Raw genomic sequence first — 23,898 nt, 5'->3', positions numbered from 1 at the left:
GACATCCTGTGGCTTGGCATTGGCAACTGTTTAAGGGATTCCCTAGGAATTTAAGACCTGTTCTGACAGGATCCTAGGGAGGACAGTTGTTGGATACAAGCCCTAGAAGGGAAAAATTTGATGGCTTAAGAAAGCCTTTTTGAAAAGAGTCCTAGGCTTTCAAGCAGGGAAATCTCCTTCCTGCTAGCCTTATAATTTTCTAGATCTCTAGCATTATCTGGTTTTTTGAACCTTTTGTAAGTTATTCTTTTCTTCTTGACTAGACTTTCAACAGCTTTTGTACACCATGGTTCCTGTACCCTGCCATTCTTTCCCTGTCTCATTGAAATGTACTTATGCATAACTCCATGCAAATCTCCCTTGAACACTTGCCACATTTCTTCCGTACATTTCTCTGAGAACATCTGTTCCCAATTTATGCTCCAGGTACCTGCCTGACAGCTTCATATTTCCCCTTACTCCAGTTAAACAATTTTCTTAACTTGTCTGTTCCTACCCCACCCCCCCCCCCCCGCCCCTCCAATGCTATGGTGAAGGCTATAGAATTATGATCACTATCTCCAAAATGCTCTGCCACTGAGAGATCTGACACCTGACCAGGTTCATTTCCCAATACCAGATCAAGTACAACCTCTCCTCTTATAGGCTTATCTACATATTGTGTCAGGAAACCTTCCTGAACACACCTAACAAACTCCACCCTATCTAAACCCCTTGCTCTAGGGAGATGCCAATCAATATTGGGGAAATTAAAATCTCCCACCACGACAACCCTGTTATTATTGCCTCTTTCCAGAATCTGTCTTCCTATCTGCTCCTCGATGTCCAGTTACTATTGGGTGGTCTATAAAAAACACTCAGTAGAGTTATTGACTCCTTGCTGTTCCTACAGAGACTCTGTAGACAATCCCTCCATGACTTCCTCCTTTACAGCAGCTGTGACACTATCTCTGATCACCAGTGCCACACCCCGACCTCTTTTGCCTCCCTCCCTTTCCTTTCTGAAACATTTAAAGCCTGGCCCTCTATGTAGCCATTCCTGCCCCTGAGCCATCCAAGTCTCTGTAATGGCCACAACATCATAGCTCCGAGTACTGATCCACACTCTAAGTTCATCCACTTTGTTCATGATACTCTGTGCCATAAAATACACATCTCAAACCATCGGTCTGAGTGTATCCCTTCCCTGACACCTGCCTATCCTCCCTCTCACACTGTCTACAAACTTTCTCTATTTGTGAGCCAACCACCCCTCTCTGCTCCAATCCCTCAGCCACATAATTTAACCTCCACTTCACTCTATTCCTATACTTACTGTCGCATGGCACAGGCAGTAATCCTGGGATTATTGAGGGAGGAGGGACAGAGTTGCCCTTGTTTATTGGAGATGGAGCAGTTACTGGTGAGGGCCTATATTGGGCCAGTTAGGGATCAAGGAAGGGGATGGGTGTTACTGGTGCAGGCCCAAGAGAAAGATGATTTTGGTTGGCTTCCCAAAGAGTGCAGATGTTTCAGATAAGGCCAAGAAGTACAGCTTCAGATAGGTTCCTAGAGAAGGAAAGTTAGTGGAAAGAGAAACTGGAGGTGTTATTAGTGTCTCTGCTAAGAGCATGCAGCTGCTAGGAGCTCTTTGATCTCAGACAGTATCTGTGCCCTGAAACATTAACTCTGTTTCTTAGATACTGCCTGAGCTGTTGAGTGTTTGTTGCTAATACTGCTGATTTCAAGCCTTGAGAAGCTTTACACTCCCAGTTTGCACCGGCTTAATTCCAATGACTTCTGTTTCCATCCTTCTTCCTTGGAGAGGGAAAACCTTTGTCCCTTGTCACACAAGTTGGGAAGGTGAAGGGAAGTCCCATTTCACAAAAGGGACCACTGTCCAGGGCTGGGTCACATATTCCATGAGAGGTGCATAGAGGAGCATGCAGGAATATTACTCCAATGCAGTTTGCTTCATAACAACTTTTACATTTCATGCAGTAAGAACAAAAGTCACGAAACACTCAGTAGGTCTGGCAGTACTGCATGTGTGGTGCTTGTTGTAGGCTGAACCCTGCAAAGTCTTTCTTCCATTCGTTCAGTAGCACATCAGCAGGGTCTCTGGTCACCTGCCAGGCACACTGTGAACTCACTCACCCTGAAGGAATCCAGCATAACGCTTGGAAGTTTGACGTATTCGCAAATGTTATTGAGCAACATTTTGAACCACTTCATGTGCAAGCAGTTTTACTAAATTAAAGTTAATAGGAAATGCATGAAAATAAAATAAAAACTGCAGTTGCAGGAAATCAGAGGGTTTTGCTGAAGAATCTTCAATTATTTTCCTTTTCGCAAACGCTGCTTGATCTGCTGAGTATTCTCTAAATGTCCTGTTCTTGTTTCACCATCTGCCTGACGTTTTTGTACATTTGTTGGTGCTTTTTCTACCAGGGTGCTCATGAGCCTAAAGGACCGACTGAGGAATACATCCAGCTGGAACATTTGGTACAGTTGGTGGTCTCTCCATATCTGGGCTTGTATGAACTCCTCCCCAGGGACAGGAGCATCGCAAACACTGTCTGTTTACTTGGTACGTCAATGACTTCTATCACTTGTTGGAGAGACATGAGAGAGACGAGAGAGAAAGGGAGAGGGAGAGGGAGAGGGAGAGAGAGAGAGAGAGAGAGAGAGAGAAAATTCTTTGGCACCTTTTAATATCCTTGGCAACTGTGAATGAGGCTGTTACCTCATCTATGCTCAGTTACTTAATCTCCATTACAGCTTCCAAGTTATACATCTCTTAAGAACTTGTGTATGTAAGGCTTTAATGAATTCTATTATTTCTAAGCACTGCCTGTTGGAATTTTAAGCTAATGTGATGAGCCCATTTAGTACTCATTTTGGACAAAAGAAAAATATAGCAGGTGCTGGGAGTCTAGTGTAAGAGCCACATATCTATTTTCTGTCTGTACTGTGTTGTGTTACATGTTTGAGTTGGGTTATGTGGGCTGGGGTGTGATGGAAGTAAATGGACGTAGTTACAGTATATATTCACCCTTTGTGGCATTAGTTTAGTTAGACATAGACTGAGCAGGGTTTGGATATCTTTGTTGACCAGTTATTTGCCCGCTTTGGATATTCCACTGACTATGCCAATTCTGATCTCCCTAATTTTAATCTCTTGTCTTTGCTGGTTTTGTAATAAAGGATCAAATGTATTTTTTTAATTTGGAAGTGGGCCGTACAGTGTCAGGTCCCTCATTCAGTCTGTCAGTGTTTTTAGTTTTTCAAGGAACCACTGCACGTAAAACAGAAAGCGCTGAAAATGGTTTCAGCAGCATCTGTGAAGAAGAAGACTATGTGAAGTAACTTGAGAGATCCGGCGATGCTCCACAAAGTGTTTCATTTACAAAGAGAAGACAGATAGATAGACACTTTTTTGATCCCAAAGGAAATTACAGTGTCACAGTAGCATTTCAAGAGCACGGTTATACAAATATTAGAAGAGAAGTAAAAATAAAAAATAAGTTACCTTAAAAATAAGACAAACAAGTCAAAGATTACAAGATTTACACGATTTCCAAGTTCACACTGATAAGATGGTAGTGCAAGAGTTACCGTAATATTATACAGTAATGGATGCACATACACACCATCCAGATAAGAAGTGATGGACAGGGTTTCTGCGATAACAGGATGTGGTAAACAGAGGTTAATAACTGTCTACTGGAGGGGGTCACTACTTCCCCAGCTATAGGTTGACTCATTATAGAGACTGACAACCAAAGGTAGGAATGACTTCATATAGCACTCTTTGGAGCAGCGCAGTTGTCTTAGTCTATTTCTAAAAGTGCACCTCTGTTCAGCCAAGGTGGCATGCTGAGGGTGAGAAAGATTGACTGAGACAATGAGAAAGGTGTAAAACAGTTGCAGCTTTATAAATCTAGTTAGCCTGCATCTGGAGCATTGCACATCACCAATGTCAACACCCCTAATTGATTGCCAAAAGTGTTTTTGATTAAATTTATTTGGTTTACAAAGATTTCAGTAGTATATGATACAAATGTTCACTTTGCTCAGAGTCACAATCAGTGACATCTCTGGCTGATCCTTCCAGGTAGAGTTACAGCCTTCCCTGGCGAGATGGGGACATATTTCAATAAATCTCTCCTTTTAGCAACCCAGTGTTAACAGCGATCAACCCGATGTAATGGAACAAGTACCACAGTTGATTCTTTTCCACCTTTATTAGTAGCAAGCTACAAGAGAGAACCTCCTTCTGCACTCTCACAGAGTCAGCCACGGAGGTCTCTCTGTCGAAGAACAGAGGTTTTATGCCATCTTTGTCACGTAGGCAGAAAACAATTTCTAGCTAACCCCCACAGTCACATGTCCAGCAATAGCGATAGTCCGAGACAAAGACCGCTTAATGACCTCAACCAAAATAGATATTCCAGTCCAGTAAGTGGACTATTGATACAAAAGGACAATCAGTTTAATAGACACTCCAACCACCTTAATAAGAACATCCACCAACTTTTATGCTTTTAAGAAAGGAATGTCCTGTCTAATCTCCATCAGCAACCGCCTTTTGTCAAAACCAAAAGGTGTGAAAAGTCAGGAGACATTATCTCACTCCAAAGAGCAGCTACTCAAACACACTGCAGCCATTCTCAAACGAGAATACACAGACTCAACCTTAACTATTATCTACAGGAATCTGAGAATCCTCTTACGACTTTATCACCTGGACAGGTGAGGAAAGGAAGGAACCTTCAAACATAAATTGATAGCCAACAGGCAGACTGACAAAATGATGACTTGCCTACCCCATGTGTCAGACAGGGTCCTGCTTTACTCTGGAAGGCATATGGCTTGCTTGCCCTTATTAGTCAGGCCATTGTGTACAAAAGACAGGAAGTTATGTTGCAGCTTTATTAAACTCTGGTTAGGTCGCACCTGGAGTACTACATACAGTTCTGGTTACGCCATTATAGGAACGACGTCAAGGTTCTAGGGAGGATACAGAAGTTTTCCAGAATCTTTTTTTCTCCAGCCCGGCTGAAGGGTCTCAGCCTGAAACTTCCATTGTACTCTTTTCCATAGATGCTGCCTGGCCTGCAGAGTTCCTCCAGCAGTTTTTGTGTGTTACCAGGATGCTGCCTGGATTAGAGGCCATGTGCTATAATGAGAGGTTGGACAAACCTGGGTTGCTTTCTCTAGAGTGGCTGAGGCTGAAGGGAGATCTGATAGAGGCTTATAAGATTATGAGAGGTATAAATAAATGGACAGTATGTTTTTTTCCAGGGTTTAAATGTCTAACACCAGAGCACAGGCACTTAAGGTGGGGGGGGGGATTTTAAAGGAGTTGTGAGGGGCAGGTTTTTTTACTTAGAGAGTGGCAGGTGCTGGAGTATACCTGGGTGGTGGTAGAGGCAGAAACAGTAGAGACTTGTAACTGGTGTTTAGACAGGCACATGAATGGGAAGCAAATGGGAGGATATAGACATTGTGTTGGCCTAAGAGATTAGTTTAGTTGGCCGTTTGATTGTTACTTGGTTCAACACAACACTGTGGGCCAAAGAGTCTGTTTCTGCATTGTACTGTTCTACATTCAGTTTTCTATATTGTACTGGCAACAACACATAGGAAATCAATCGGCTCAATACAGGAGCAGTCACATCCGTCCCATTTCCCCCTGCATCCTAACAGGCCCTATCGATATTATTAAATCCATTCTGATGATAATCTTAACTCAAGTTGGCCACAGGATGCAATATCTGGCAAAGGAGATAATGGCAAAAGGAAATGTTTAATTTGAAATGTTCAATTTCATTCATTCAGTGTTAGACACTCTGAGTGAAGAAATTTCTCTGCATCTCAGTTCTAAACCCGTATATTATGCTCCTAGAATCTTGGCAAATGATGGGAGAGTGAGTTGAGAGGACTTCTGATCTCATTCACCTGACTTGTCCATTGCAATTCCAGCATCCTAAAATAGGGTTAGTGTAGGAGGAGGAGTACCCAGCAGGTCAAAAGAGTGTGTGTCTATCATCCTCAGAGGCTCAACTAAGTACGTTTTAGTAATTTTCAGGAAACAGGCAGGAGAGCATGGTGCAACAAACCTATCTTGTTCTGCTTTCTCAAACTTCCGAGGTTTTATAAAGTGCATGTTCAAAAAAATTTAAAACCAGCACAGAAATTTAATTAATTACCTGCAGTGATTTATCTTACATTATGAAGCTAATGCAAAATGTACTATAATGGAATTATTGTTTGATAATTGCAACCAAGGATTTTGAGCTGTAAAGTTCTTCTCATGCTGGCTGAATTATTCCTTGCTCTTGCCCTTTTTTTGTCCTGTGCTTCTCAGCACGCAAACTATTGAGCAACGTGTCATGCTTAAGTTAAAGTTACAAAGAATAAACACAACCAAATCAGTTGCTTCCATCAAGCTGTTACCTATTCCATATGCAAATATATACACACACTCACACTTGATAATCTATACATCATACTCTCATCATCCGGACTTTCCCCTATTGTTAATTTCATTCAGATTTTTACTTTGATGTTTTCTCTATGGTTTTAGGTTCCAATCAACACATTTCAGTAAGATATGAACATCTTTCTCTTCCCCAGTGCCATGCTATGGTGAAAGCTTGGTATTTGCCCCTCGGCTCTGAGTGTTTAAAATGTGCCACTCTCTCTAGTGTGGCCCTCACATTTCCAGAGAGTCAATTCAGGGTACAATTGGGGCAGACGAGGGGATTGTGCTGGTGGTCAGAGAGCAAAATTGTGATAACAGAATGGATGCAATAAAGAAAGTAGGTCATGATTGTGTGGCTAGGCACAGCTCAAATGCCATCATTAAATTTGCCAGCGACACAACTATTGTTGGCAGAATTTCGGATGATGACAAGGAGGTGTACAGGAGCGAGACAGACCAGCTGGTTGAGTGGTGTCACAACAACAACCCTGCACTCAAGACCAAGGAATTGATCACGGATTTTGGGAAGGGGAAGTCGAGGGGACACATACCAATCCTCATTGAGAGATCAGTGGAAAGGGTGAGCAGTTTCCTGGATGTCAACATCTCTGAGGATCTACCCTGGGTCCAACATGTTGATGCAATTACAAAGAAGGCACGATTACAAATGTAATTGTAAGTGCAATTATAAAATTTATAATATTTCATTAGGATTTTGAGAATTGGTATGTCACCAAAGACACTTGCAAGTTACTACTGGTATGCTGTGGAGAGCAGTGTGACTGGTTGCATCGCCACCTGGTGTGGAGGGGCCACCGCACAGGATCGGAAAGAGATGCAGAAACTTGGAAACTCAGCCAGCTCCATCATGGGCACTAGCCTCCCCAGTATCCAGGACACCTTCAATAGGCGATGTCGCAAAAAAGGCAGCATCCGTCATTAAGGACCCACATCACCCAGGACAAGCCCTTTCCTCATTGCTACCATCAACGAGACACACACTCAACATTTCAGAAACAGCTTCTTCCCCTTTACCATCAGATTTCTGAATGGACAAAATGGCCCATGAACACGACCTCAGTATTTTTCCCTCTCTATTTGAACTTTTTATATACCTCTTTAGTTATTTATAGTTTTTATTATTACATGTTGCAATGTCCTGCTGCCACACAATAACAAATTTCACGACATACGCCAGTGATATTAAATCTGATTCTGATTCTGTTTCTGTCTGTGCCTTTGATACAATCTGTATCTTTGGAATTCTCCCTAACTGAACAAAGAACAAAGTACAATACAGGCCATTTGGCCCACAATGTTGTGCCGACCCTTAAACCCCCCCCCCCCCATATTACCTTCCACCTTATATTCCTCCATATACCTGTCTAATAAATTTCACTAGTGTATCTGCCTCCACCACTGACTCAGGCAGTGCATTCCACGCACCAACCACTCTCTGAGTAAAAAACCTTCCTCTAATATCCCCCTTGAACTTCCCTCCCCTTACCTCTTGTACTGAGCAGTGGTGCCCTAGGGAAGAGGTGCTGGCTGACCATTCTATCTATTCCTCTTAATACCTTGTACACCTCTATCATGTCTCCTCTCACCCTCCTTCTCTCCAAAGAGTAAAGCCCTAGCTCCCTTAATCTCTGATCATAATCCATACTCTCTAAACCAGGCAACATCCTGGTAAATCTCCTCTGTACTCTTTCCAGTGCTTCCACATCCTTCCTATAGTGAGGCAACCAGAACTGGACACAGTACTCTAAGTGTGGCCTAACTAGAGTTTTATAGAGCTGCATCCAGGTAGTTAATAAAACTGATCAAGAGTTCTTTATAATTCAATATAACCTGATTCACTATCAACAAGACACCACATCTTGCTTCACCATGTCCTCCAACTAGCTGTCTCCCCTCCATCTTTCAGTCCTGATGAAGGGATGGCCTCGCAATGTCAACTGTCCATTTTCCTCCACAGATGCTGTGTGGGCCACTGAGTTCCTGCAGCTTTTTACGTGTTGCTCCAGAACTCCAACACCTGCAGATTTTTGTATCTCCAAGGGCACTTATGCTTGGAACACAGAACCTCTCCCTCATTGTTTACCTTCTGAGTTTGCTGTCAAGAGTCTCTTCACTCAGTGTATAGACTTCTAATCCTGGTTTAAAGATTTCCGTTCTTTGGACAAATACTGTGCATACAGTTAGTTCCAACCTCATAGAGTAATGTGATTTCCAGAGGCAACTGAAGAGGGAGTCATTTTATTGTCTCTTTTGTGGCTGGGAATGAAGTTGTCACGTGTGAACAATATAGTTGTTCTACATTGGAAGTGTGAGAAAATCGAATGCTCAGCTAGTTTAAAGAAGCCACAAACATTGTTCTCATTTCACTTGCAATTGTATCTGACCATTGAAAGGTAAAATCAAACGGTAGCACAGCTGCCATTTGACAAACCACTAGCAGCTTGAATGTGACGAGGACATACAATTTACATCCTAACTCTGAAAAAGTGTGAAGTACAAGCGCTGCTAGCTAGGGTGTCATTTCCCACACAATACCCAACCCCCCCAACTTCAGCCCCAGACTCTGAGATCTGCAGCCTGAATCTAAGAGCAAGGCCATTAGGTTTTGCAAGTTGTTGGGTTCAGAACGTGGGCTTCTGCTGCATGTGTGTGTTGCCATGGTTAACACAAGAAGCATGGCCAGTGACTGGTGCCATTTTAGTATCAGGAAGTGGTTTTAAATATACACTGAGAGACAACACACTGTATCATAACCTCACCAGATGACTTACCCTTGCTTTTAGCCGCAGATATTGTTGGAAGAGCAACTGATTTATCCAAGAGTACAGCACAGACACCCAGCATGTCCAGACTGACCTTTTTGCCCAATTGGCACTGATCTAAGCTCTCTTACATCACAGCCAATCTGCACCTCATTTTGCCACTGTGCTCTGCATCTTTCAAAGGTCCACAAAGCTGCAAATTGGAAGTTCAGCTTGTCCCTGTGTCCTGTGCTTTTTAGTCCAAAGCATTCCAGAACTCACCAGTTTATGAGGAATGGGAGCTCCCTGATTTTCCTCTGAATAGCTTGAATGTAATTTCATAATTATAGCATTTCATACTGGATTTCCCCACTTGGAGGAAACGTCTCTCCTGACTAAACCTCCACTCACCTTTCCTTACTGAAGAAAATACAAATCAAGGAAATAAAAAATTATCCCATCTTTGTCACGATGAAATCTTCCAAGCCACCGTAATATCCAGGTGAACCTGTACTGTATCCTACTCATTACATTCCTCCTGAGGTGTGGCAGGCCAAACTGCACACAATATCAAGGACAGGTCTGACCAAGGCTTGATATTGTACTCATCAGCCTTTGAGACAAAAATTCATTATAATGATCATTTTGATTAACTTGTTCACCAACTTTAATGATTTGAAGACATCGGCAATGCATTTGCTCTTAGCTTTCAAGCATGACTCGTGTTTCCCAAGTCCACTGTGGACGAGTTCACATTTGATCTCTTTCAATTGCTAAGTGTCCCCCTCTTTTGTACTGTCATGTTAGGATTTCAAATTACCTCTATTAGCTCATGCTTTTGTCTTGCCCTTTTTAAGAGCCTAATTATTTTCCAATGTGGAAATTCACCCTAATATTTTTTTAACTCTTTCCAACCTACCAGCTGGAGTGACTCCATTGCTGTGAGCTAGATTCAAGCCAAGTTCACATCACAAGTTGGACATTCGCAATAATCCAATTATTAATGATAGACATCTGTGAGTGAGATGCAGGAAGCTAATCACAGGGTTCAAATCATTTTTGGAGTATCACTGCGGATATGGACAGAATAAAACATCTTTTTGATGTCATTCCAGACTGGAACAGGCCGATGTAATTCTTCCAGTCTCAACGTGGCAAATGACACAGGATCAGAACAAATGCAGGCAACATATTCACAAGATCATGTTCAGTGTCTCTTCCCCTTTCCTCTACAAGTAAGAAAGATGTAGTTTAATCTAATAGAGGTCTTTAAAATTAGGAAGGCATTTGTTGTTGGGAAGCAAGGGAATGTTGGCTATATGGAATCTAGAGCAGATTGTGTAGAGCAACTTCTCCTCTTAGATGCCGATCCCGTCATCTTGCCTTCACCTCTGCCTATTCACTATGGGAAATGTAGATTCTTTCATATTTTACTTGGTTGAAAATGTACCACTAATCTCAGCCTTTAAATAAATACAGAACAGTACAGAACAAAAACAGGCCCTTTAGCCAACATGGTCTGTGCCGAGCACATTACCCAATTAACTGAGGCCTGCACATTATCCGCATACATGTTGATGTGTCTACCTAAATGACCCTACCATATCTGACTCCATCCAGTACCACCCTGGCAATCTGTTGCAGGGTATCCACCACTCTCTATACAAAAATCTTACATGCATTAATCTCCTCTCCCCTTAAAGCTGTGCTCTCTATATTCAACATAGAAATAAGTTCTGACTATCTACCCTATCAATGTCTCTCATAATTTTATGAGTGTCTATATATTTATTTTTTGATCATTTTATAATGCTGTGATCTCTTATTTTCCTCATGGGTTTTGAGATTAGGATCTGCTGTTTGCTGAAACAATCAAGGGCCTTGTGTAGTAATAGCAAAAGAAATGTTGCTGTGCAAATGAGTTAAGAGCTTAATCGATAAGGGCTGGTATCGGCAACAGTAATTTTGGACTTTGGTATCTAAACAAATAAACTGATAAATCTTTACTGTACAATGATAAAATGATGAGTATATAGTCCCAAGTCTCTAATTTTTATAACTGTCAGCACCTAATGACCATCATGTGAAGTATTGTTTTCATCTGGGTCTGTTTGTAGTTTAGAAGACAGCATCTTATTAGCAAATGGGCTCAAGCAGATACAAACAAGTACAGGAAGTAGCTGCTAGCATAATCAACACACCCTTCAATCGGTTTCTGCTTCAACTGGGGGCAGTCAGATCACAAACTTCATCCTCCAGAAATAAAAATTCACTCTCGGTCATGAGCTGACAAAAAATGGGAATAGCTGGCTCTCAAAATGATGTGTATGCCTGAGAGGTATTGCTGGAAATAACAGTGGAGGCAGTTTCAACAGTGCACAAGAATTGTGAGGCACAGTTCTGCAGCCCTCACTGCTGCCTCACCTTTCCAGCAACCTGGGCTCAATCCTGATTTCTGTTGCTGTCTGTGTGGAGTTTACATGCTGCTCCTGGGTGCCCCACATCCCAAAGACATGCAGATTGGTAGGTTGATTGGCCATTCTAAATTGTTTCTGGTGTGTGGGTGAGTAGAATATAGAGAGCGGTGATGGGAACGTGGGCAGATGCAAATGGGATTAGTACGAAACTACAGTAAAAATGAGGATTGGTGCAGACTCAGTGTGGCTGAAGGGCTTTGTTTTAATGCTGTGTGGCATTCCCAAGAAATTAAGTCTGAAATACAAGTGTGCTTCAAATGTGCAAGAAGACATTTTCAAAGCAAGCACAGTCCTCCAGGGCCGAGAAATGTAGTGCCAGGAACAGGGTAAACTCAGATGGTGGAGAAAGATATATTCCTCTCACTTCACGAACCAGCATTAAAAATGATAACGGATGAATGCTAATAATGACCCAGCTTTGTTTATCCAGACTTCTTCAGTAATCCTGAGATTCCTGGGTGGAATCTACACATTTGCCCCTTGATCCTGTGGGTCTACCCTAAATTCTTCTGTATCCTCCCACGCCCCAAAGGTGTGTGGGTTGGTAGGAAGCAAGTACTCCTGTTGGAGAAATCAACTAAACTTGGGTTAACACAGCGTTAAGGGAAAGCTCCAGGGTATTGTAAGTCAGCACATGCTACATTAGGATATGAGCACCAGTGGCAATGTACACTGCTCCAAACCCTGAATATGTGACGACAATGAATCCTGAAACTTGCAAAGGATTCTCATGACTTACACGAGGGCTTATTATGATGAGGTACAGATGCATGTGACAAGCTCCTTTACCTCCTGTGATGGGCTGGTTGGGCGTCCACCTTCAGCTATACCTAACACCATTCCCTGTCCTCCCCCGGCTTCACAATGATGTAACATTTCATCCAATAATCACTTTCCAGTTGAGCACTTATTACAACTTACTTACCGCATGCTGTAAGTAGGCATGCTTACTTATGCAAGTAAGTTATGCTGCTGGCATTTAGGGCAGCAATGAAGGTCCTCTCTCTCTGTCCGTCCCTGGCCATCTTCTCTATTGTGTCCCAGGTGTGGTTCAGGGGCCTCAACCGCACACAAATATGGAAGGATTTTTCAGTGACGTTTCCATAACAATTTTTTTTGACCAGTCAGGGTTGTTAACCCTGAGCTGAACCCTCAGACCTGGAGGACTAGTGGACCACTCTTAGTCTGGCCTTTACCCTTTGACCTGTTTGGCATGGGTGACCTTACCAAGAGCCAAAGCTGACTCCAGCCAATATAGCACTCTGGGTCATTGAGGCACAGAAGCCTCCAAACACTACGAGAAGTTTGTGGTCCTCTCCGGAGGCACTTTTTTTTTGTTCCTAATGTTATCCCCATGTCCTTGTCTGGCTGTAGAAAGTCAGACAATTCCCCCTCTTCAACCCATGCCTTCCTCCCTGCCATTTTATCTCCATTGCCCTGTGCAGTCACTCCAGGTTACAGACTTGGTGTGGTCAAAGCTGCGACTCACTTCCACCATCTTCTGCTCTCCAGTGTCTACCAAACTGCTCATTCAAATTTGCGGGCATTGACATTTGCTCCAACAGTTTCCACTCCCACTTCATGCTACAACTTCTGGTGTTCCCAAAGTCTTTATTCCTTGTTAGCCACCTTCTTCATTCCCCCCCCCCCCCATCATCTTTCTCCAAAGGCAATTAGCAATGTCCAGGTCAGCCTTGCCCCAGTGGGTATCATGTTCAGCTCTGAGGCAGGAGCTAAAGCTTTCATTCCAGATAAAGGACATCTTATCCAGTGCAGTGCTGAGGGAGTGCTGCACTGTTGAATGTGCCATGTCTTGGCCATGATGTTTACTGGAGACACTGTTGATGCTCATAGGTAAATAAAAAGAATAGGGGAGACATCCTTAGTGTCACACATGAAATGCTAGAGGAACTCAGCAGGTCAGGCAGCATCTTTGGAAATGAATAGACGGTTGACACTTCAGGCCAACCCTTCTTTCGGACCGAGAAGGAAGAGGGAAGATGCCAAAATAAAGAAGTGGGGGGAAGGAAAGATGCTATTTGGAAGGTGATTGGATGAGAAAGGTAAAGGGCTGGAGAGGAAGGAATCTGATAGGAGAGGAATGTGGACCATAGGGAAAGGAAGGAGGAGGGGACCCAGGGTGAAGTAATAGGCAGAGGAGAAGTAAAAGGTTAGAATGGGGAATAGAAGTGGGGGGGGGGAATTTGTTTACCAGAAGGAAAAATTGATATTCATGCTATTTGGCTGGAGAAAACCTCCATCAGGTTAGAGACATCATTAGTGTGTCTTGCCTTATTTATTCTCTCTAATTATGTCACTAAAGCATCACATTTGAGATGCTCGAGTTATTATCTCATTGCTTGCTTGTGGGGCTTAACACCGTGACTACATTTCAAAAGTATTTGACTGTCTGGACGGGTTCTGAGATCCTGTTTCTTAGGCAGTCACAATGTAAAGTTTCTTTCCTTGCTGTCTATGTGTAGGCCAAGGATTAACTTCTCTAAATGTCATTCACTTTGCTGCAACATGAATTAAGAAAATTCCTACAAATCACCATCATAAGCATGAAGCCTAATTTTTTTACTTCACACTAGTCTGACAGGCTTTTAATTCTTAGTCTTCCCCAGATTATTGTTCAAGCAAATCGGAACCTGAACAGTTTTTGGTTCAATCCTGACCCTTAACGCTGGCAATCCAGATACCAAGAGTGTGTTCCTTCATCCCTCCACCATTCCACACTCACGTGTCAGCTTGGCACACCTGCCCCTGAGTCAATAGGTTGTAGGGGCAAGCCCAGGGAATGTACTGTAAATGTGACTGCTATTTCAAAGCCCATGTTCAGATGGTTTGGACTGGTCACAGATGACTGACGTTGTAAAGGATGTTACACAGAATGTGTGTGTATCAATGGGAGGTGTCCCTGTCCCAAAGAGGGTTATCTTCAGCTAGTTCAAGATCCAGGAGCTGCTTTCTCTTCATGAGCTGGCTGTAGCCTCACCTTGACCATGATCTTTTGATAGTTCCGGTCACAGCCAATATCTGGTGGGATCTCTGCTGGACATCATCTACAAGTGGCAGCTGGTAGGTAGGACTGAGGACAACAGAGCTGCAGAGTCAGAACTTCCCCAGTCAAATGTTGATGGGTCCACACAAGAAAATAGGAGCAGGAGTAGGCCTCAAGCCTGCTCTGTCATTTAGTATTCTTACTGTCCCATTCTTGTACCAGTCCCACATAACTCTCAATTCCCCGATCTAACAAAAATTTATTTAGCTGCTCTTTCAATACCTTCAATGACCTGGCATTTACAATTCACTGGGGTAGAGACTCACTAATCTCTACAAGAAGAAATGGTTAAATGCCAGTTGTAAATTACCATCTGCAGATTGTGAAACTATGTCCCCTCATTCAAGGCTCTTCCGCTGGTGGGAAGTGCATTGCAAGTGTGCTGATTAAAGTTGGGCTTGACTACCTCATCGCTGTCTGTGGGAGTTCTAATCCAACAGCTCCCATCACTTATCAGAAGTAATTTATTTGGTCATGTCGGGCTTTAAATAACTTTGAGATGTTGCATAATTTTAACCCTTTCTCTTTCCATCTGAACTCAAATGTCAGTCAGCCTCACTGACCTTATTTGTTAAATGTAATCTTCACAGCTATCCTTAACAGGCAGCATCCGTGGAGGAAAAAACAGGGTTAGTATTTCTGGCTGATGGCTTTCCATCTGAACAGAACCACTAACTTTGCTATCTGTCTTAATACCACCCCAGTTAATTTCCTCCACTGCACTTGCACCTTGGGATCCTGCTCTGAATTCTGGATCTCCAGAGCTATACTCCACAGTCTGAAGTGTCTCAGCCCCAGCTCATATCTCTGTTGGCCTATTCTATCCCTCCCATCAATCGGCCATTGCGTTCCTGCCTTAAGAGTTTCACAGAATCATATCTATCTCTGCCGATGAAGAGTCTTGGCCCAAAACGCTGGTTGTTTATTCCTCTCCGTAGATGCCGTCTGACCTGCCAAGTTCCTTCAATATTTTGTGCATGTTGTTTGATCTGAAGCCATGTCTTTGTTCTCATTTTTCTGTGATGTTAGCTTGCAGCACTGAATAGAAAACGCACTCTTCACCTGCTGTGTAATGTGGTTTGTTTTGTCTGACACACAACGGCTGCTGACCATCCGCAAGCAATGGGACCTCACACAGCAATGCAGCTAATAAAGGCAGTGCTATAGGGACATGTGTTTACTCCCAACCTCTGTTCTTGTCCGTGTGAAGTTTTCACACTCTCCCTGTGACCACATAAGTTTTTATAGATGTTCCCACATCGCAGAGACACGACGAATGGTATGTTAATTACCTACTGTTAACTGCCCCAAGTGTGTAGTGAGTCAGTTGATGATAGAGTAGGAAGTGTCAAATGAGATTAGTTTAGGATTAATGTAAATGGGTACTACAGTGTGTGGGCTGTAGGGCAATTTCCTGTATGACTCTACCTTAGGACATAAAGGTGAGAGACTACAATTTTAACTCAAGCAAAGCCACACCAATACTGGCCAATCATGTTCACACTCTTCCTTGATATACAGTATATGTAATTTATTTATTGATTGAGATGCAGAGTGGAATAAGCCCTTCGAGCCCTGCCACCCAGCAACCCCCAATTCAATCTGCTCACAGGACAATTTATAATGTCCGATTAACCTACCAACCAGACTGTGGGAAGAAACCCACGGGGTCTCGGGGAGAACTCTTACAGACCTCAGTGGGAATTGAACCCGGGTTGCCTGTACTGTAAAGTGTAGTGCTAACCACTACACAACTGTGCCGCCCCACAGTAAAAAGTCACTCCTATGGATATTTGGGGGTGACTTTTAAAACTCTGTTGAATTCATGTTTAGTTCAATAGTCTTATTATTATCAGAGAATGTATACAATATACAACCTAAAATTCTTACTCTCACAGATATCCTCGAAACAGAAGAAAAAAAACCCAAAGAATGAATGACAGAAAAATAAAGAACAAAAGAACAATACAGCACAGCACAGGCCATTCGGCCCACAATGTTGTGCCGACCCTTAAACCCTGCCTCCCATATAACCCTCCACCTTAAATTCCTCCATATACGTCTAGTAGTCTCTTAAAGAATAAAAAGTATACACAAGAACCCCAAAACCCCCTGCCCCCATGTACAAACAGCATCAACACCCTCCCACTTATCCTAGCATAAAGCTTCAGCACCCCATCCCCCACCATGCCAGCAACAACACAGCCCCCAAAGAGAGGCCATGGTCTACAGTACATCAAAAACTAACAGTTCACTTCAACATTTCGACATCCCACAGGCACTCTCTCTCTCACTAACGGGGAGAAATTGATATCACCCCTTCTTCAGTGACAGGAGAGACGACAGTCACTATTTGCAGTCAGTCTGAAGTGTTGCTTTTAATTTCAAGTGCTCCAACTCGAGATTCAGCAAGTCGATTACCGAGTGCAGATAACCCTGACAGCCACTCTCGCTGTCTTCCATGTTCCGGCTCCCACTATGCTTCAGTGCGCGACACCGGCCAGTATTTGTTTCCATAGGCCCCGAGGTCACCCAAACCTGGACACACCGAAACGTGGCCGATCAGTAAGCTCCAAGAACGGGACACACTGTCGTTTTTGAGTGTCACTGAAGATCAAAGACCCCCATAGGGCCCCAACCACCCTGAAAAGGAAAATAGAGACATTAAACAGGAAGAATGTAACTCTTTCACTGATGAGCTGGGAGAAGTCATCCTCTAGCGCCACCTTCAGCTCCACATTTCAATTATCATCTATGAAGTGTGGATAACTCAATATTGAATAACTAAAAATGACTTTTTAAATATACGTACATAACCATTTGCTACTTATATTGAGATTAATCTTATAAACTTAATGACATTGGGTCTGTGCTGAGTCCTAGTAGACAGTAAGCACAAAAGTAGACAAAAAGATGGCTGTTTGTGACATAATTCTCAGAGAAAAAGCAACTTAATGTTAGTGCTGTTGGACTAGAGCACTGTTAATGGAGCAGTGATTCATGTTGGCATGACTGGCTTCTGGTACAATATGGCTTGGACGACAAGATCATGAAGCCTTGTTTTTGTTGAGCAGAAACTGCACTTGATCTTGAGCCATCCTTCGTGTTTCAGATGAGTTCTAGAGCTAAAACAAATGTAACCAAACCTCAAACCCAGGAAGCTATTAGAGGGTGAATTACAGTCTTTACTGCACAGAAAACAATGTGGTCATTCCTTAGAGACACGGAGACTGTAGCTGCTGGAATCCGCATCTTAAAAAAAACTGTTGGAAGAACTCAGCTGTGCAGCAGGAGTGAAGGGACGATCAGCGTTTCGACCGGAGACCCTGTGTCATGACCTGAAACGTTAACCGGCCATCTGCCTCCACGGGTGCTGCTCAGCCCGCTGAGTCCTTCCAGCCGTTCTTTCCGTCCTCTCACGTTTAATTTCTCTTCCCTTTGTTTGATTCCACCATCAGCTGCTTAGTATTACTTCTCCCTTAAGTTCAGGGCCACTGGACAAATATCTACACCACGTTAAGTGATGTGACTTTTCAGGGTAAGCACAGTAGTGCTATGTTTGAAAGGGCACTAATGGAAGTCGGTGACCTCTGCCCTTTTCAGACATGACTACCCCCTGGCCCCCCTAGCCAGATCACATGATACCTTGACAGCTTCAAGACTACTTTCACAGATATCAGTTTTTTTTTAATTTACATATTTTTAGGAATAAATTCGAATTCCCCTGCAGGGTTTTAAATATAATCATAGAACAATACAGCAGGGAAAGTGGACTTCCAAACCACTGAGTGCATGATAATCTTTAAGCATTAATACTAGGTACTCCCATGTTTTTCATCTCCCACATTCCCACCAAACACCTCCCACGTACAGGGAAACAGAAGGAGACTGGAGCATAGAGGAAGAGCGTGCAAACTCCACACAGTCAGATTTGAACCTAGATTACTGGAACTACCAGCTGTGCACATATGTTCTCTGGGTGATGGGACCAAACTGTTATACAAGCTCTGTATCACTTGTGGGTGGCGGGGTGGAGCTACAACTCTACCAAAGGGGGTGTAAGGCACTCCTTCCCTCCACGAGCCTGCCAGCTCACCCTTGGGCAAGGTGTAGCACCTGCTTAGCCCCCGATCAGGGTCACGTGAAGCCAAGGGAGAAGGTGGAGCATGGTCGTATGAGCAGCCGGCGCATATCACAAGTCCTTGTTATGTGACCACTGACACCAGGCAGACAATATCAGAGTATTGATAATGGCTGGGGTCACCTGTCTTGTAAAGACACTGCCCAGAAGGTGGCATGGCAAACCTCTTCTGTAGAAAAGTTTGCCAAGAACAATGATGGTCATGGAAGGACCACAATTGTCCATGTCATACGACAGGACACATAACAAATGAATGATATCACCATGCCTATAATGACTAATAGCCATCATTTTTCCTTCCAGATCGAAGATTTGCAGGCCCAAAATCAAAGGCAGTTGATGCTTTAACTGATGTGTGTGAAGTAACTGCATCCAATGAGACTATGCTGACTCCTTTAATCGAGCAGGAGGGCGAGACTTACTTGGAGAAATGTGGGAGCCTACGACGTCACACAGTGGCCAATGCCCCCACTGAGCTCCAGCTCTTGGCGATGAGCTCCATGCTGCATCCTAGTCTGCGGGAGGAAGCAAACTCTGAAGACAAGCGTCTACTGACACAACCCAACCTTAATCACAAACACTATTCCAGTGGGCTCAACGTCCCGGAAATTGAGTCCGAGTTTATGAACCTTTCGCCAGAGAAGACTTTGGATATGAAGCGTACAGCGCTTGGTTCAATCTCAAAGTAATTGCTAAGGCACCTTGTTAGCATTTACAGGAAGAAATAATTCCATAATCTGCCTAAATTGATTTAGGGGGTGTCCCTCACCAAGAAAGTCTAATTCAAGCTGCTTATGTGTACTGAATGATCCTTAAACCAGAGCCTTCACTGTAACAACTGCAGATACCTCAGAACTGAAATAACAGCCCAGCAGGAAGGATGAGTGCATTTGTTATGCTGGAACATCCTGCTCCAGGTGCCCTGGTGAAAGAACACCCAGTAGCAGTAAGTTTGCACTAATGTTATAACTCAGAGAAGTCCTGGACTCTAAAACCTGAGATTGCACCATGCTGGCAGCATTGTTTAAATACTGGACGTCAGTTCTGTCTCACCACAAGCCACTGGTTTATGACAGAGAACTGCCCAGACTGACCGTCCGTTCTATTCACTGCCAGTCTGCCTTTTACTGAAGACATTTTAGAAGTAATTTCGAACTGTTTCTCTCAAATGAAGATAGCTACGAAACTTCAGACAAGATTTTCACTGTGTACTGTCTGTGATGAAATACAATATTTTCCTCTTTCATTATAAATGGATGTTCTCTCTTTTTGTGTGTAAGAAGTTCAGGAGCAATGTTAAACTTGCAAGAAAGCAGAACAAGCTTGAATGCATGTGTGTGCTGCAAAGCGAATACCAATCAGTGAAATAGGGCACTGAGAACACAGCAAGAGTTTCTAAACTGTGGGCCCTTGTTGAACAGAACAGAATTTAAAATCAGTTAATTCGCCTCTCAACAGGGGCTTTAAGCTGGTGGCATTTAACCAAGCATACTGAACAGTTTACACAGAAACTTCCTTCAAACTTGATGTTATGTCATCTAGAACAAGCAAGTTATTTTTCTCATTTTTACCAAATAAATCACGGACTATCTTTGTTAAAAGTGAGTAATCTGTAGCGGTTCTGAATTAGTAGAAAGAGAAAGGGGGTTGAGCTACAGATAGCATACTGTGGCAGATCTGTATGAAGAGAAGAGAACATTAAAGCGTTTGGGCAGTGGAAGACGGAAATAAACTAAGCACCACGGGTAGTCAGAAAAATGAGAGCTCGACACTCACACCCACCAACTGCACAGTGCAACAGATGCAGCAAATGTGCTCAAGTTCACCAGAAACACCAGACAGAGTACAGAGTGGTGCAAATCAGTAAGGGTGCTGCCTCACAGAGTGTGTGTGTGTGTGTGTGTGAGAGAGAGAGAGAGAGAGACAGACAGACACAGAGAGTCTGACTAACTGACTGTCTGGGTCCCCCCCAACCCCCAAAAGTTCCTCTGGTTTCCTCCCAGATCACAAATTTCCGAGTGTAGATGGGTGTTGAAATCTACGGATTGCAGTATAATAGGAGTACACAGCAATAAGTTACAGGGTAACTAGTGGAAGAATTGGATTGATGAGATTCCACTGGGAGGTGACATGGACTCCTTCTATACTATAAAGAAATGAAAAATAATAGAACTCTCATATTCACTGTAAACTCCATGTAGAGCAACTTGTGAGGAAAATGGGTTCACATTCCCTGTAAGAACAGCACCGTGCATGAGGATGCATTTACTTATCATAAGCCCCACATTAGAGCTTTGTATGTCCAGCACTGCAACCTTACTGATTTGACAGGCTCATCTCCCAATGTATGAAGAGTTTGGGAAATCTGCTGCTGTTCTCCCAAGTCACGGGGATAGACAATTTCCCATTCTACACATCAGGCAGCTTGAATAGCTAGATTCCTCAGAAGTAACCTTACTTCTGTATCAATGTAGTTTCATTTTCCAAGAAAAAAAACATTTTTATTCATAAAATAGATGGTTGAGATAAGAGAGTTGCTTTATTTAGACCATAAAACAAAGGAGCAAATTAGGCCATTCAGCCCATCGAGCCCACTCACCCATTTCATCATGGCTGATCCCAGATCCCATTCGACCCTATACCTGCCCCCTCACCAAATCCCTTGATATCCCAACCAATCCAGAATCGATCAACCTCCACTTTGAATAGACTTGATGACTTGGCCTGCAGTCTGTGGCAGAGCATTCCACAGATTCACCACTCTTTGGTTAAAAATATACATAGAAAACCTACAGCACAATACAGGTCCTTCAGCCCACAAAGCTGTGCTGAACATGTCCCTACCTTAGAAATTACCTAGGCCCTATCCATAGCCCTCAATTTTTCTGAGCTCCATGTACCCATCCAGGAGTCTCTTAAAAGACCCTATAGTATCTGCCTCCACCACCATTGCTGACAGCCCATTCCACACACTCACCACTCTCTGAGTAAAAAACTTACCCCTGACATCTCCACTGTACCTACTCCCAGGCACCTTAAACCTGTGCCCTCGTGCACTAGCCACCTCAGCCCTGGGAGAAAGCCTCTGACTAACACATGATTAATGCCTCTCATCATCTTATACACCTCTATCAGGTCACCTCTCATCCTCTATTGCTCCAAGGAAAAGAAGGCCGAGTTCACTCAACCTATTCTCATAAAGTATGCTCCCCAATCCAGGCAACATCCTTGTAAATCTTCTCTGCACCCTTTCTATGGTTTCTATATCCTTCCTATAGTTAGGTGACCAGAACTGAGCACAGTACTCCAAGTGGGGTCTGACCAGGGACCTATATTGCTGCAACATTACCTCTCAGCTCTTGAACTCAATCCCACGATTGATTAAGGCCAATGCACCGTATGCCTTCTTAACCACAGTCGACCTGCGCAGCAGCTTAGAGTGTCCTATGGACTCAGACCCCAAGATTCCTCTGATCCTCCACCCTGCCAAGAGTCTTACCATTAATACTATATTCTGCCATCATATTTGACCTACCAAAATGAACCACCTCACACTTACCTGGGTTGAACTCCATCTGCCACTTCTCAGCCCAGTTTTACATCCTATCAATGTCCCACTGTAACCTCTGACAGCCCTCCACACTATCCACAACACCCCCAACCTTTGTGTCATCAGCAAACTTACTAACCCATCCCTCCACTTCCTCATCCAGATCATTTATAAAAATCACGAAGAGTAGGGGGTCCCAGAACAGATCCCTGAGGCACACCACTGGTCACCGACCTCCATGCAGAATATGACCCATCTACAACCAATGACAATACATCCTTTCTGAGATATGGGGCCCAAAACTGTTGACAATACTCCGTGTGGTCTTAAAAACCCTCAACATTATCTCCTTGTTTTTATATCCTATTACCCTTGAAATGCCAACATTGCATTTGCCTTCTTTACCACAGACGCAACCTGTGAGTTAACCTTCTGGGGGTCTTCCACAAGGACTCCCAAGTCCCTCTGCACCTCTGATGTTTGAACCTTCTCCCCATTTAGAAAACAGACTGCACTATTGTTCCTTTTACCAAAATGTATTATCATGTGGCGACCCACTTTCTGCGCAGGCGAACTGACTCACAAATAGCCAGCACGCGGGGGGAGACTTTGGTGATGCACCTCTGACGTCATTTCCGCCCGGAGAGGGCGGGCGCTAGGGAATTAAATGCCAGCGCTGTGAAGTTTGAATAAACTAGTCTCGAAACAACTTTCCGACTGCGTGTCGTCTCTAGCTCTGTATGTAGTACATCGCTACATTCATACATTTCCCAACACTATTCCATCTGCCACGGTTTGCCTATTCTTCCAATTTGTCTAAGTCCTTCAATCAATTTTATTGCCTCAGTACTGCCTAGCCCTCCACCTATCTTCGTATCATCCACAAACTTTGCCACAAATCCATCAATTCCATTATCTGAATCATTGACAAACAATGTGAAAATTAGTGGTCCCAATACTGACCACTGAGGAACACCACTAGTCACTGGCAGCCAACCAGAATAGGGCCCCTTTATTCCCACTCACTGCCTCCTGCCTGTCAGCCATTCCTGCCAGTATATTTCCTGTAACACCATAGAATTTTATCTGGTTAAGCAGCCTCAAGTGAGGCACCTTAATAAATGCCTTCTGAAACATCCAATGCCTCTGCCTCTCCTTTGTCCACCCTGTCTAACAGATTTGTCAGGCAACCATACCGAATTTGACTTATTTTATCATTAATCTCCAAGTACCCCAAAAGCTCATCCTTAATAATGGACCAACAATTTCCCAACCTCTGAGGTTAGGCTAACTGGCCTACAATTTCCTCTCTTTTGTCTTCCTCCCTTCTTAAAGAATGGAGTGTATACTTGCAGTCCTCTGGGACCACGCCAGAGTCAAGTGATTCTTGAGAGATCTGTTATCTGTTCAGCAACCGCTCTCAGGACTCTAGGAT

The 23,898-nt window shown here is 43.4% G+C and overlaps 1 protein-coding gene across 6 annotated transcripts in view; it reads left to right on the top strand.

Moving 5' to 3' along the window:
- The window catches only part of LOC132397131 (proline-rich protein 5-like), a 128,561-nt gene extending 108,073 nt beyond the window's left edge, over positions 1-20,488 (top strand). For all 6 annotated transcript variants that reach the window (XM_059975468.1, XM_059975467.1, XM_059975469.1 and 3 more), the window contains 2 exons: positions 2,431-2,569; positions 19,217-20,488. In XM_059975468.1, the coding sequence (XP_059831451.1) occupies positions 2,431-2,569; positions 19,217-19,602 (525 nt within the window). In that variant the 3' untranslated portion in view covers positions 19,603-20,488. The remainder of the gene's footprint in view (positions 1-2,430; positions 2,570-19,216) is intronic.
- The last annotated feature ends 3,410 nt before the right edge of the window (positions 20,489-23,898 follow it).

Source organism: Hypanus sabinus, chromosome 7 (genome assembly GCF_030144855.1).
Source record: "Hypanus sabinus isolate sHypSab1 chromosome 7, sHypSab1.hap1, whole genome shotgun sequence".
Taxonomy (NCBI): domain Eukaryota; kingdom Metazoa; phylum Chordata; class Chondrichthyes; order Myliobatiformes; family Dasyatidae; genus Hypanus; species Hypanus sabinus.
Note: the sequence above shows the minus strand (reverse complement) of the source record. Positions and strands in the feature narration are given on the sequence as shown.